At 44.0% G+C, this 16201-nt stretch overlaps 1 protein-coding gene across 1 annotated transcript in view; it reads left to right on the plus strand.

Annotated features, from left to right (window-relative positions):
- The window catches only part of CPXM2 (carboxypeptidase X, M14 family member 2), a 103442-nt gene that overhangs the window by 23054 nt on the left and 64187 nt on the right, over positions 1-16201 (plus strand). The window contains exons 3-5 of the mRNA XM_073685142.1: positions 151-249; positions 10820-10929; positions 12102-12241. Of these exons, the coding sequence (XP_073541243.1) occupies positions 151-249; positions 10820-10929; positions 12102-12241 (349 nt within the window). The remainder of the gene's footprint in view (positions 1-150; positions 250-10819; positions 10930-12101; positions 12242-16201) is intronic.

Below are 16201 nucleotides of genomic sequence, written 5' to 3' on the forward strand. Positions count from 1 at the left end.
GGACAACTTGGGTTGTAACGTGCTGTAATGTGTTAGTGTGAATGAGCCCGTAAAGAGATTCCTGTGCAGAGTGTGTGACTGTTCTCAGCCTCGTTTTATATGATTATAATCAGCCAAACATATTAAGACGTCCTTCTCTTTTCTCCTCAGCCAAAAACAGTAGCAAGAAGGCAGAGAAAAACAAGAAAACGTCTGACAAGTTTGTTTTTGGAACAGGCGAAGAGAAGATGACCCAAAACGTCAGAGAAAGTGCGTGAGAAAGTTTGTTTTTTCCTGCTTTGTCCATATCTGTAATATGTATTCCTGCCCCTGTAACATCATTGTGAGCCATTCTTAAGCATCTATTTTTCAAATTTTTGCTACTTTTTCTCTTTTGCTCCAATGTCCATCATTATAAAATTCTATATTTCTAAGCTAATCTATTTACATTGTTTTTTAACAGATTTGTGTGTTGAATATCCACGTAATTGCTTCATCAAATAGCCACATAATGTAAGAACACATATTTGCAAGTGAAGGTCACATTACAGATAAGTCCATCATACTACACTCTCTCAATAGGTTTCCTGGAGAAACTGTTTTCTTCCTTCTGGAGAAGAACTAATTTACATACTTTTCTTATGGGTGAGTTCATTTTTTAAAGGGGTTATCCAGGACTATTTAATTTTTTTTTACTATGTGCCTAAGAACTAACAGGCATGTAAATGCTAACTACCTGCCTGTTGTGCCCGGCGCCTATTTCACAGACTGCTTCTACCGGCAACTGGCATCACGTTGACAGAGCAGCGGCTTCTCTTCCTCTCTGTTCTGTTGACCGGGCGTGACTGCCAACGTCATGCTGATTGACACACGACTCCCTGCTGCCTAACTGCAGGGAGCCGGCTATCCATCATCATGACGATGGCAGTCACTCTCCATCAACAGAGCAGCCCTGAAGAAAAAGAGCTGCTCTGTTGACATGAAGCAGATGAATCACCGGCAGGAGCGGTGCTGGGTACAACAGACAGGTACTGTACTTGCCTCTTAGTATTTAGGCCCATAGTAAAAAAAAAGTCCTGGTTAACCTCTTTAACCAGGGTGACCCTCCATTGCTGACGCGTATCGTAATACCATGGAGGCCACACATCGGTGCCATTTGTGCCTGCTCGTATTTGTAAGCAAAGGATGCACAGAATATATAAAAACATAAACTATTACTCACTGTGTTCATTACTTTAAAAGCATAATACACAAAAGAGCGGTGAAATGTGGTAATTTCTCCATAGATTAATGCAGTGTTTTAATATTGGACTTTATAGTGGGTGTATTCACACTCAAAACTCCACTTTTTGTTCCAGAGCGTAACTCTTCTCGATAAGAGCAGTCCTTGCTTTGTTGCTGACCTTGAGCAATTCATTAATTATACCGATGACAATCCCTCATCTGAATGGTCGCCATAAAGCGCTACCTGTGGGGAATGTTTGTCTTCCAGCTCTTCCCATCGCAAAATCTTCAGAAACCCTTTAGTCACTATAGTATCAACTGCTTCGGGGCAAATTTTTATAAATCCATGTATTTTTGCTTAAAAAGCAATTGTGCAATAGGGTTTCATAAAAAAATTGTGGACCATGTGGCTTCTGCAGTCCATTTTTGTATCACAGTACATAGCAGGCTTGTATTAGTGGAACAGTTTCTAAACTCTCTTTTTCTGAACTTTCTTCTATGCCAAAAAATGACCAAATAAAAATTCAATTTGGGCAAAAATCAGCTTAGAAGATAGCTCAGGTGAAAAGAGATAAGGGATACAGACCTGCTACAAAGAGGAGCTCACTGACAGATTCACTGTTAAATAGGTATTCCCCCAAAATCTGAGCCTTGTCTTAAATGGAGTAGAGACACATATATTCTACCTCTGCTTCATTTAAAATCTACATGTCTGTCAGAAATAGCCGAGCAGGGAACCGTCTCCATGTAAGAGCCCAGTTCTTAGGATCTCGAGGTTCTCTGTGTGTCCCAGCAATTGGATCCCCAGCAATCAGTAATTTAGCCCTATCATATGGGTAGGTGATACCCTTTCAATTCTCAGAATATCCCTTTAAAGGGGTTGTCCGACCGTAGGCTACAAGTCTGCTGTCACTTTATACTACTATAGACCTGTGAATCCTCACCGGGTGCGCTGTCAGGATTCTCCGGTGTCAGCATCTGGAGTGAAGGTCACGTGTCCGCCAGTATGTGATTTGCATACATGCGGTCATGTGCGGACTAGTCATGCACAGCATTGTTCAATACACAGTCTAGTCGAAATGTGGACGGAAGTATGCAAATTGTCACATTACCACCCCTTCCAAGCGCCGGTGAATCCTGACAGTGGACACTGTAAGGATTCACAAGTCTGCAGTCACATAGGGTGACTGTAGACTTGTAGCCTAAGGCTGGACAACCCCTTTAATATCCCTTTAACATTTTTTTTGCAGCTGGGTATATACTGTGATACCTAGTGGCAGTAGAATCCAAATGGTCCAACATTTTCAATAAAACCCCATTGCAGCAATTAGTTGTGGCCCAACTTGCATACATTTAAAGGGAATCTGTCAACAGGTTAGGCGCTATGTAATCTGAAGACAGCATGAGGTAGGGGTTAAAACACAGAATTCAACCATGCCTTTCTTATCAAGCTCTGAGGTTTTGTTTGCTTGCAATGATTGTTTTAGCATCAGGAGCTTATCATTGCTCATACACAGCAGCGCGTGCATGCTAGTCCGACACTCCCCCTTCAGTGATAGGCACCTCACTGTCTATGGACTTTGTAGATACATAGCCTGGTGGTGGGCGGAGTTAGCTTTCTCAGCTCTGCTTCATTCTAAATCTAAAAACTCTGATTCTGTCAGAACTGCTGCACCCAGTAAACTAAGTGATACATCGTTGAATTCAGATTCTCTTTGCCTACATTATCCTGCTCTCAGATGAGGTAGCAAAAAACTGCTGACAGATTCCCTTTAAGTAAAAAAATTGCATCCAAAGATGTTTATATCCTTTAAAGAGGGCGACAATTTGTGCAGATAATTGTAACCCACGTTAGAGAGAGTTAAAGTCACTCTTATGTTAGTTGCCCCATTCTTCTGCCATATTACAAACTTTCATCTATCAGCAGTACGCGGGGCAGACACTGATGGGGCTAAAAACTCTGCACTGCATTATCCCCTTCCATGCACCAAGGAAGTGATGCCTTGTAGGAGGCTGAGATTAATGGCCCCGTCATATCGTTAATCTCGCGCACTTTTCTTGCTTATAGTCACAGACTGTTTAATAAATACATCTTCTGCTTCTGGCTGCAGAATCTCTGAATCTTTTCCACAGTTTATCTTACATATAAGCCGAGATCTGATGTAGTGTGAATGGAAAATGTTACCGTCTCCTAAAAAATGCCTATTCCCATATACAACATGAATGAGCATGACGGCCTTTTTTCGCGCTAGAATTGCCTAGAGGATTTTGGATTATAACGCTGGTTTAGCTGCATTATACTTTACTTTGTGATAATGACTAGTAATCTACAGGGCTGCAGGAATCGTATGAATCTTTTATATATTCCTTCTGCTAGAAAATATATAGTAAAGCCATATATTAAAATTCATACCGACAAGGAGTATAAAAGTAGATTAAAGAAGTATTTCTATGTGACTTTAAATGCTGATAAGGCAATATTAGATTAGATCCTTGAAGTGTATACAGGGTGATGTCTGATGTCAGAAACTTCTACTTAGACTATGGCCTGTGTATAAGTTCTTAGTTTTATGCAGCGTTCATAGAAATCTATGTGCCAGTACAACCTCAATGGCATAGTCACAGCATGGTCCGTTACATGTCATGGTGGGTGTACAACATGGCGCCTTCTGTAATGTGGAAACGTAGTGCCTTAATGTGACACTATACAGGCTCCAGGCACTTAGCTTGCATTTGGTCAGTTGCTATTGCAGTGTACCTGTATTTTTCTACAAAATCTGTAGAAAAGCATTTTTTTGCTATCCTTTCCCCCCCACATCAAATTACATCTGCTCTTGGTGAACATACCAAGGTAATATGTCCAAAAACTGTCTTAACTCTCATGCTCCTTAATTTGCCATTCATACTTTTTGAGTGAGTGTTTCTCTTTATCTACATTCTGCTAGATAAAGCCCCACCCACATTCTCCGTAGATAAAGCCCCACCCACCCTTCCTTTAGATAAAGCCACACCCACACTTCATGTAGATAAAGCCACACCCACACTTCCTTTAGCTAAAGCCACACCCACACTCACTGTAGAGAGACACTCACACTTTCAGTAAAAATAAAGCCTCATCCAAATTTCTAATAAAGAGATAAAGCCCCACCGATACTTCCTGTAGAAAGATAAAGCCTTGCTCACACTTCATATAGATAAAGACAAGACCACAAACACTATAGAGAGACAAATCCCCACCCACACTTTCTTTAGCTAAACCCCTGTCCACACTTCCTGTAAAGAGACAAAGCTATGCTCACACTTCCTGTAGAGCTGAAGTCCCACCCACACTTCCTAAAAAAAGAGATAAAGCCCCACCCACACTTCAAATAAAGAGACAGAGCCCCACCCATACTTTCTATACAGATAAAGCCCCACCCACACTTTCTATACAGATAAAGCCCCACCCACACTTCCTGTAGAGAAACAAAGCTCTGCTCAGACTTCCTGTAGAGGTAAAGCCCCACCCACACTTCCTTTAGATAAAGCTCCACCCACACTTCCTTTAGATAAAGCCCCACCCACACTTCCTGTAGAGAGACAAAGCTATGCTCATACTTCCTGTAGAGATATAGTCCCACCCACACTTCCTTTAGGAAGATAAAGCTACTCCCACACTTTCTATAGATAGATAAAGCCCCGTCCCACACATCCTGTTGAGAGACAGAGCTCCACCCACCCATCATGTACCTTGATAAAGACCCACCTACACTTCCTGTAGATAAAGCCTCACCCACACTTCCTATAAAGATAAAGCCCCCCCCATACTTCCTGTAGAGCTAAAGCCCCACCTACACTTTCTTTAAAGATAAAGCCCCACCCACACTTTCTATAAAGATAAAGCCCCACCCATACTTCCTGTAGAGATAAAGCCCCACCCACACTTTCTATGAAGATAAAGCCCCACCTACATATCCTGCAGAGAAAAAGTCCCACCCACACTTTCTATAAAGATAAAGTCCCATCGATACTTCCTTTAGATAGATGAAGCCCCACCCACACTTCCTGTAGCGATAAAGCCCCATACTACATTTTCTATAAAGATAAAGCCCCACCTATACTTACTGTAGATAGATAAAGCCCCTCCCACACTCCCTGTAGAGATAAAGCCGCATGCTACACTTTCTATGAAGATAAAGCCCCACCCATGCTTCCTATAGAGATAAAGCCCCACCCACACTTTCCATAAAGATAGAGCTCCACGCATACTTCCTGTAAAGATAAAGCCCCACCCACACTTTCTATAAAGATAAAGCCCCACCTACACTTCCTGTAGAGATAAAGCCCCATCCTACACTTTCTATAAAGATAAAGGCCCACCCACACTTTCTATAAAGATAAAGCCCCACCTATACTTCCTGTAGCGATAAGGCCCCACCCACACTTTCTATAAAGATAAAGCTCCACCCATACTTCCTGTAGAGACAAAGCCTCATCCATACTTCCTGTAGAGATACCACATCACCCACACTTCCTGTGGAGATAAAGCCCCACCTATACTTCCTGTAGATAGATACAGTCTCACCCATACTTCCTGTAGAGACAAAGCCTCATCCATACTTCCTGTAGAGATACCACATCACCCACACTTCCTGTGGAGATAAAGCCCCACCTATACTTCCTGTAGATAGATACAGTCTCACCTATACTTCCTGTAGATAGATACAGTCTCACCCATACTTCCTGTAGAGATAAAGCCTCACCCATACTTCCTGTAGAGATACCGCATCACCCATACTTCCTGTAGAGATAAAGTCCCACCCACACTTTCTATAAAGATAAAGTCCCACCTATACTTCCTTTAGATAGATAAAGCCCCACCCACACTTCCTGTAGCGATAAAGCCCCATACTACATTTTCTATAAAGATAAAGCCCCACCTACACTTACTGTAGATAAAGCCACGCGCCCACACTCCCTGTAGAGATAAAGCCCCATGCTACACTTTCTATGAAGATAAAGCCCCACCCACACTTTCTATGATGATAAAGCCCCACCCATGCTTCCTGTAGAGATAAAGCCCCACCTGCACTTTCTATAAAGATAAAGCTCTACCCATACTTCCTATAGAGATAAAGTCTCACCCATACTTCCTGTAGAGATACCGCATCACCCACATTTCCTGTGGAGATAAAGCCCAACCTACACTTCCTGTAGATAGATACAGTCTCACCCATGCTTCCTGTAGAGATAAAGTCCCACCCACACTTTCTATAAAGATAAAGTCCCACCTATACTTCCTTTAGATAGATAAAGCCCCACCCACACTTCCTGTAGCGATAAAGCCCCATACTACATTTTCTATAAAGATAAAGCCCCACCTACACTTACTGTAGATAAAGCCACGCGCCCACACTCCCTGTAGAGATAAAGCCCCATGCTACACTTTCTATGAAGATAAAGCCCCACCCACACTTTCTATGACGATAAAGCCCCACCCATGCTTCCTGTAGAGATAAAGCCCCACCTGCACTTTCTATAAAGATAAAGCTCTACCCATACTTCCTATAGAGATAAAGCCTCACCCATACTTCATGTAGAGATACCGCATCACCCACACTTCCTGTGGAGATAAAGCCCAACCTACACTTCCTGTAGATAGATACAGTCTCACCCATACTTCCTGTAGAGATAAAGCCCCACCCACACTTTCTATAAAGATAAAGTCCCAGCTACACTTCCAGTAGATAAAACCCCACCCATACTTCCTGTAACATAGTAACATAGTTTTTAAGGTTGAAGGAAGACTAAGTCCATCTAGTTCAACCCATAGCCTAACATGTTTATCCAGAGGAAGGCAAAAAAAAACATGTGGCAAACACTAAGCTCCACATTGGGTAAAAAAAATTCCTTCCTGACTCCATACAGCAATCAGACTAGTTCCCTGGATCAACGCCCTATCAAGGAATCTAGTATATATAACCTGTAATATTATACTTTTCAAGAAAGGCATCCATACCCTTCTTAAATGTTAGTGGTGAATCACTCATTACAACATCATGCGGCAGAGAATGCCATAGTCTCACTGCTCTTACAGTAAAGAATCCGCGTCTGCGATTATGATTAAACCTTCTTTCCTCCAGACGTAGAAGATGCCCCCTTGTCCCCATCTCAGGCCTCAGAGTAAAAAGATCAGAAGAAATGTCTTTGTACTGTCCCCTCATATACTTGTACATAGTAATAAGATCACCCCTAAGCCTTTGTTTTTCCAAACTAAATAACCGCAAGTGTAATAACCTGCTTTGGTATTGCAGACCCCCTCAGTCCTCTTATAACCTTGGTCGCTCTTCTCTGCACCCGCTCTAGTTCAGCTATGTCTTTCTTATACACCGGAGACCAGAACTGTACACAGTATTCTAAGTGTGGTCGCACTAGTGACTTCCATCTTTGCCTCTTTTAATGCATCCCATTATTTTATTTGCCTTTGCAGCAGCTGCCTGACACTGGCCACCAAACGTGAGCTTGTCGTCCACCAATACACCCAGGTCTTTTTCAGTGACAATTTTGCCCAGTGTTTTACAATTAAGCATAAAATTATACATGTAGAGATAAAGCCCCAGCTACACTTCCTGTAGAGATAAAGCCCCACCTACACTTCCTGTAGAGCTAAAGCCCCACCTACACTTCCAGTGGATAAATAAAGCCCCACCCACACTTCCTGTAGAGATAAAGCCCCACCTACACTTCCTGTAGAGCTAAAGCCCCACCTACACTTCTAGTAGATAAATAAAGCCCCACCCACACTTCCTGTAGAGATAAAGCCCCACCTACATTTCCTGTAGATAGATAAATTCCCTCCCATACTTCCTATAGAGATAAAGTCCCACCTACACTTCCTGTAGATAAAGTCCCACCCATACTTCCTATAGAGATAAAGTCCCATCTACACTTTCTATAAAGTTAAAGCCCCACCTATACTTCCTGTCGATAGATAAAGCCACACCCACACTTTCTGTAGAGATAAAGCCACACCAACACTTCTTGTATATAGATAAAGGCCCGCTCATACTTCTTGTATATAGATAAAGGCCCGCCCACACTTCCTGTAGATTGATAAAATTCTGCACAGATTTCCTGTAATCCAACTCTATATATCACTGCTGACTGCAGAAAGTGGCCAGAAGTTAAATAGAAGGGAGAAGGGAGCGGCAGCAATTTAAAGTGATTTGCAGATTGTCTCTTGATTGCACTCTCTATGGAATGAGATCAAGTTGTCAGAAAGTACAGGGACCATTGAACAGAAATGAGGGAAGAAAATGATACTAGAATTCATAACATTGATGCCTGCCTGCAGCAACAGGTGCTTACATGTTCATTATTTCACTTTATGGAAAAGACTAATCATTCAAGATGTATTGACTTCAGGCAAGATGAAATATCTACCTCCAGGACTAGTCTGCCTTATACATATGTGTCAGCTTTGACACCACTGGGAATAGCAGGGATCCGCCAGAGTGAGCGATAGATGTCATACAGAACTCTTGTTGTAATATCTGATAACCTTACAAAAGATACATTTTCCCATACATGATGCACATTTATAGTGTAAATCAATGGTTGTCTGCATTTTATGATCCCTTTTCATTTAAGGATCCCTCAAAAATACACTTATCACAGTTTGTCACTGGAGTTTGCAAAGAAACCTAGTGGCAAGAATTTAAAGGTGTTGTTTACTTGATGATAATAATTTTTCAGATGGCTCAGACTGACATAATAATTGAATGAAGTGATACTTACTTTACCGCTTCCCGATGTTCCCTTTGCGTTGCTTTCCCGGTCCCTACTGGTCTCAACTTCCTGCTCCCTGCACTGGAAATATCTGGAAATGCTCACTGAGCCAATCACTGGCAGAGGCGTGTCATCCATGTGGCCAGTGATTGGCTAAGCGGGTGTTTACTCTTATTTTCAATGTGTCAAGACATGACCAGGTAGTAGAGACCAGCAAGGTCAGGGCAAACATAGGAATGGGAATAGGGTCGATGAGGGTGAATATCAATTATTTTAGATTTTAGATTTTCATGCTGAGCTCATTAAAGAGCTGATCTAACAAAAATTGTATGTGTGGTCATCCCGACTATTAAGATGAGAAGATTCAATCACAGCTCTTACATAACAAGCACAGAATTCCTCATTGGGGAATTGGATTAGAGGTCAGAGGTGAATATTATTTTTGGACACCCACAATATACACACTGCTCTTCAGCTTTCAGCCTTGGTCCTGGGTTTGGCACCTACACTTCTGACCAGGTTTTTCTGTGTTGATACATTAAAGGGAATCTGTCACCAGGTTTTTGCTACCTCTTCTGAGAGCAGAAGAATGTAGGAAAAGAGACCCTGATTCCAGCAATGTGTCCCTTAGTTTACAGGGTGCAGCAGTTGTGACACAATCAAAGTTCTTAGATGTAGGATGAAGCAGAGCTCAGAAAGCTGCCCCCACCCACACCACTGAGCCACAACTTTCTGTGTGCATTGTCTATTGACAGTGAGCTGCTTATCATAGGAGGGGCAGTGGGCGGACTAGCAGTCATGTGAGCAGTAGTCCAGGCAGTAATAATGTCCTGCTAATAAAACCTTGATTGTATGGAAACAAAAGCACACAGCCTAATAAGTGATACGTCGCTGAATTCAGTGTTTTAACCTCTATATCATGCTGTCCTCAGATTACATAGCAAAAACCTGCTGACAGATTCCCTTTAAGAGACTGACTGCTCATTTCAACAGTGAAGGCCTCTTCTGTATCTATACATCAAGACAGAAAATGGGGCTGGCTTGGATATTAAAATGAAAGTCAGCCAGTGACATGCCAACACAGGATATACTTTTCTTTGTTGGCCAGAAGTAGAGATGGGATCAAGGATGAGAGCTGAAGTTTTAAAAGTTTAAAAGTATTTGTCAAGGCTCAGGATAGGTGGACCCTCTAGGCACTAGGTCTGAGTGGGCACACGGACCCTGGGCGTTGATGTAGTAAGCTGGGGCAGCAAGGACTTGGCAAACTCTGGAATCTCAGGAGATGCGTGGTGGATGAAGTATAACCCAGCCGGGATGGAAGCAAATAAACGCCGTATGCACAGAAGGTGGAGCACACCAAACACGGCGGTCTAGAAACTCAATCCCAAGACACAGGGGTGTGTGTCAATGGGCTTTAAACTGGTCTGGGGAGATGATGTCACTGATCCGCACCAGGCAATCTGCAAAACCTGACGTGGAGCACAACAAAGGGCAGCAGATCCATTGGAAGGGAGCGAAGACTGGGATATATGGGGCAGGTGTGTAACAGTATATCAGTAAGTTCTTGGGAATCCTGTTTAGAACACATCTAAAAGTATTTTTCCCCTGTAGAAAACAGCTTTCATTGCTTCTAATCACAGATAATTTTACAAATTACTACTGGATCACAAGTTTTCAGAGTTGTCTTGAGGATCATCCAGCCACATGACAACTAGTCATTCTCCTCTCTACATTTATGAATTTTGCCATATTTCATTAGGTACTGAGGTGCAATCTAAGTCCTGCTAAGATCTCTGGTTATGCACTCGTACATGATTACTTGTCACTCATTTGCTGCTTTATCCTGTAGGTTGCCCCCCACTGGGACTGGAGACCCTAAAAGTAACAGACTTCCAGCTTCATGCTTCAACAGTGAAACGTTATGGGCTGGGTGCCCACAGGGGACGCCTCAACATCCAGGTGTTTTGCAAATTTTGCTCTTATCTTTTACACTGCCAGCTTTAATCTTGGACAGTGAGTATAAAGTGCATTTATTATATTGTGTAGCTAAGTAAATCCCAGGGCCAGACTGGGTATGAAATTCAGCCCTAGCATTTGAAAGCACATAGATGCATGCTACCCCCCTCACCCGCTTCCAAAGATAGAGGGTCGGTATTGCAATTATAGCCTTGCCTGACTATTGGAGGAAATCCAAATTTACTGTCATTCCAAATTGCGTTCTTTGTCCTGATTAATACGCTATATTGGGGCGCCCTGTTATAAAGACAAATGATGCATGACGTAATCAGAGCAGGGTGGGGTAAGATTAGAAGCTGTGCAGCATATAGGGAACACCTAGTGAGTAGCCAGAGTCCTAGGGGCCTCAGGGAAACTTTTCAACATCAGCAGCAGGGGAGAGGGAGCTTGAGGCTAGTTGGGTCGAGATTCAGCGGCAGCAGAAGGTAGGGGGGACACTGAGGACCTGTCAATCACACTAAGCAATTTAGAATAAACTTTCGATTTATCAAATTAGATTATCAAAGTAAGTACACCAGCCTCGTCAGGTTCAATATGAGTTGTATCATTATATGCAGTTTGTATTGTGAAATCTGGTGACTGATCCACGTTATTTGCCCTTGATTCCATTAGCAGTAGAGCATCTGATGCAGAATTGAGAGGCATCACTGGATAACTCCTTTAAACTATTGGGTGAGGAATTGGACCCATTGGATTTGATGTTGGGTGGAAAGGATACAAAGGTGGAAATAAACACCAGGATCTTCTTTCTGGTTGGCTAAACTTGAGGTCTAATTTCAGCTTTGTTGTTGTATCCCATTTCTTTAATGTATTTTAGACAAAATAAGTTGGCCTCGATAGTTCATGACTAGTTTGTATTGACTATAGCTTTTGCTTCACTTTTGTGATGTCTTATTTTATTATATATTCATAGTTTAAGTTTTTCCTAGAAGTCTCCATAAAACTTTAGAAAAGACCAAGGCAAATCCTTGCATTTTAACAGGTCAACTCTCAAGGAAATGATTTAGGCTTAGTTTTCCCGTATGGTCTAAGCTTATATTTTTCCTATATATGCACAGTTATATCCTTTGAACAAGCTTTAGACATTACCTTGATCTGTGCTTGTTATATGGCAGGCGGGGGTCAACGAAAATGACCTGTTCGATGGGGCTTGGTGCGCGGGAAGAAGTGACCTGCAGCAGTGGCTTGAAGTAGACGCTCGAAGACTCACTAAGTTCACGGGGGTCATCACACAAGGCAGAAACTCACTCTGGCTGTAAGTATAATATCACTTTCAGATGACATCCTCCTGTGCTGTGGATATGTCTACAGCACATCAAATCCTCCTACATCCCATACCAGTTTCCATAGAGACAGTGATAATTATTATTTGCCTGTAATTATTCAGTTTGTACAAACTATTTTTATCCCTTTTCAATCTCCTAAAAATATACACTGCTACCTTGTGGTATGATACGGGCTTGAGATATTAGTGCATGCATGAATTTGTATTGATAATTGGGTATCGGACAGAGCTATACTGATATCAGTGGTAAAAAAAGACAAACAAAGTTGTTCTATGGTCTAAGGGGTAACGTCTCTCCTTGTGGAGAGTGACATGCCAGTGTAAGGAGACTTATAGGCCATGCAATGCTCCTCTGGGAAATTATATATGCAAATTGCCTCTTGATGTTGCCCCTTAAACTCCAGAGGCCTCTCATCCAGCCAAATCAGATCTCTTGCTCTGCACTGATGAGGGGCCAACACCCCAAAACACATGTCTGCAAATAGAGTATCTGGTTTGGCTTTTATCCTAAGTCAGGCAAGGATTGTTAAAGGGTCGATATTGACTTAGAATTGGTGACACAGTAGATCAAGTCCTCTTCTTCTCTAATGAGGCAATTTGAAAAGTTGTATTATAAAAGTTGAAGCATAAGTCTCCTATAAAGAAAACCTGTTACTAGTAGTGTTGAGCGAGCACTAAAATGCTCGGGTGCTCGAAGCTCGGGCCGAGCTCACCGTGATACTCGGGTGCTCGACCCGAGCAACGAGCCCAATTTTAGTCTATGGGAGACCCGAGCATTTTTGCGGCGGCACCCCCGGCAATCTGTAGAAAGCCTAAAAAGTGATAACGATAGTGACAGTGCTCAAATGACATGGGGACAGCATGGGGATCACTCCAGGAAGCATTTCTGACCCCCAGGTCACTGCTGTCAACAACGTGGTCAGAGGTATTAAGCCACTTTTAAGGGCTCACAATAAAACGTTCAAAAACGAAACTGAAACTGCTTTCCTGTGAAATATGTTAAGGAACTTCCTTTCCAGGGTAAAGACTTGTGTATAAGGTAAAATAAATAACCAAAAACAAAAATACTCCTCCACACCTTGGGCTATGTTCACAAGTAGCATTTTTTATGCGTTTTTGCACTTTTGTATTGCTTTCAACCGTGACAAATGCATTCACCGGGAAATGTCATTGTAACATTTTACAATCTTATCTGGCCATGTGCTGTGTGACACATGCATACAGTGCTGAAAAGACATGGGAACAGCATGGGGAAGACCCCTGGAAGCATCTCTGACACCCAGGTCACTGCCTAAAAGTGTGCCCATCAGAAGTGATCCTTGCCGCATCAGAAGATGCAGACTTGCAACTATCCCCGTGCAAGTCCTTGTCCCAGGGCAGTGTTCAATTGTACCTACCCCATTCCTTGCAATGCAAGCGCAAGTATGCAGCCTGCCACCCACCCACCCCCAGGCTGCAATACCATACTGCTTGCTTGCACTTGAAATGGGGCCTTTTAGTTTGGAGGAGGCCGAAGCTGGCCACTACCTCATGGCTGCGTCGGCGGCAAGGTCTCCATACTCAGTCCCCAGCCGCCACTATTTGTCCCGGGAACCTTCCCCACACTTTTCTTAGCCTGGCCTGCTTTAGGGCAGCATTTGACGAGCCCACCAGACAACCAGACTCCTCCGGTGGGCCCTGGCTTCTCCATCAGGGGAGTTGAGAGTGCCAAGGTGAGGAGCATGATGATGATGATAGAAGTTAGCATCTGCTTTGTTTTCTTGGAATGCAAGCGTAAGTGTGCAGCCTGCCACCCACCCACCCCCAGGCTGCAATACCATACTGCTAGCTTGATTGCACTTGAAATGAGGCCTTTTAGGCTTGTGGAGGCGGACGCCGGCCACCATGTCATGGCTGCGTTGGTGGCCTGGTATCCATACTCAGCCCCCAGCCGCCAGGGGGCGGCCGGGTGTCCATGCTCGGTCCCCAGCCGCCCCGCAGCCGGGTGCCCATACACGGTCCCCAGCCGCCTGGAAGCGGCTTTGTGTCCTTAAAAGGTCCCTAGCTGCCTTTATTTGTCCCGGTGCGCCTTATACACAAGCGCGCATACCAAAACATTACCTGTGCCCTCCCCAGTGCATTTAGTGGGAAGGACAGCCTATTCCGCTGTAGTGTGTGCACGCCAACCCCCTGTTCATGGCACATGCGAAGATGCCTCCCGCCCTGCACCTGTCGTTGCAGACTTGCAACTATCCCCGTTCAAGTCCTTGTCCCAGGGCAGTGTTCAATTGTACCTCCCCCATTCTTTGCAATGCAAGCGCAAGTATGCAACCTGCCACCCACCCAACCCCAGGCTGCAATACCATACTGCTTACTTGCACTTGAAATTGGGCCTTTTAGGCATGGGGAGGCGGAGTCTAGCCACCACGTCATGGCTGCGTCGGCGGCCTGGTATCCAGACTCAGTCCCCAGCCGCCCGGCGGCCGGGTGTCCACACTTGGTCCCCAGCCGCCAGGGGGCGGCCGGGTGTCCATACTCGGTCCCCAGCCGCCCCGCAGCCGGGTGCCCATACACGGTCCCCAGCCGCCTGGAGGCGGCCGGGTGTCCATAAACGGTCCCCAGCCACCCTTATTTGTCCCGGTGCGCCTTATACACAAGCGTGCATACCAAAACATTACCTGTGCCCTCCCCAGTGCATTTAGTGGGAAGGACAGCCTAACCACAAACACGTGGACAAGTGAATGTGGCCAGGGATGGTCCATCTCACTGACGCCTTCACACTGGGTTAATATTGTGGAAACCGGGACACAGTTGGACACTGGGATGCAACACATCCTCCAGACATAGAGGATTGCGGGTCCTGGGTCAATCAGGCTACAACACAAAGTTCAGAAGGTAGACAGCAGCAGTGGTCGGCCTCCTACACAATGAGTAAATTATTCATGATCATGAGGCCATCCATCTCCTTAGCTTTCTGTTCCTTGGAATGCAAGCGCATGTATGTAGTAGCGGCTAAGCCTGAGGTGGTCAGCGTTTTGGCGCATATCCTACCTCCTCCGACGATTGCTGGATGTTTTCCTGCTACTATCCCAGTTCTATGACTCCCGTTAAAACAAAGCTTCTGATGATGAATGACGGATGAGGTGGTGGCAAAGGAGAAAGAGCAGGAGGAACAGGGACCATTCACATCAATATCAGGCCAGTCAACCACACATGTCTTGTAGGACATGTTTCTGTACCAAAAGGAGTGGTTCGGCTACACAGTTATAGAGCATACAGTGAGTGCAATGCCTACCAAAAATTTCGAGGCACTCCAATGCCCCTTGGAAGTGACATGGAGGTCAGAGGGCCTTAACTAAACCGTTTTTTCCATTTATAGCAACTGGGTCTCCTGTACACTGTTGGCCTAAGCAGTGAATTGAAGGCTTTCCAAAAATTATGAGGAACTGCAATGCCTCTTGAAACCGACGTGGATTACAGCGTACTAAAATCCTTCTACCCATTATTGGGGAGTAGGTCTCCCTTAGTGTTCGCCTATGCATTGAAAAGCAAAAGCTGACTAAAATTAGGAGGAAATGCAATGCCCGTTGGAAGAGTCGTGGAGGTTAGAGGTAATTAAAAACAACATTTCAATGCCCCTTGGAAGAGCTGTGGAGTTCAGATTGGTTTAACAAGATGGTTTTAATGCCCCTTGGAAGAGACTTGGAGGTCCCAGTGGAATAAAAAGACAATATCAATGACCCTTGGAAGAGACGTGGAGGTCACAGTAGCTTAACAAGATGATTTTAAAGCCCCTTACAAGAACCATGCAGTACAGCATATTAAAAACATTATTCCCATTATTGGGGAGTGGGTCTCCCATAGTCTTTGCCTATGCCTTCCAAGCAAAAGTTGCCAAAAATTAGGACGGAGGAACTTGCAATGCCCCTTACAAGAGCCATGCAGTATAGC

Source organism: Phyllobates terribilis, unplaced genomic scaffold (assembly GCF_046119375.1).
Source record: "Phyllobates terribilis strain yellow unplaced genomic scaffold, ASM4611937v1 Scaffold_5__5_contigs__length_657084704, whole genome shotgun sequence".
NCBI lineage: Eukaryota > Metazoa > Chordata > Amphibia > Anura > Dendrobatidae > Phyllobates > Phyllobates terribilis.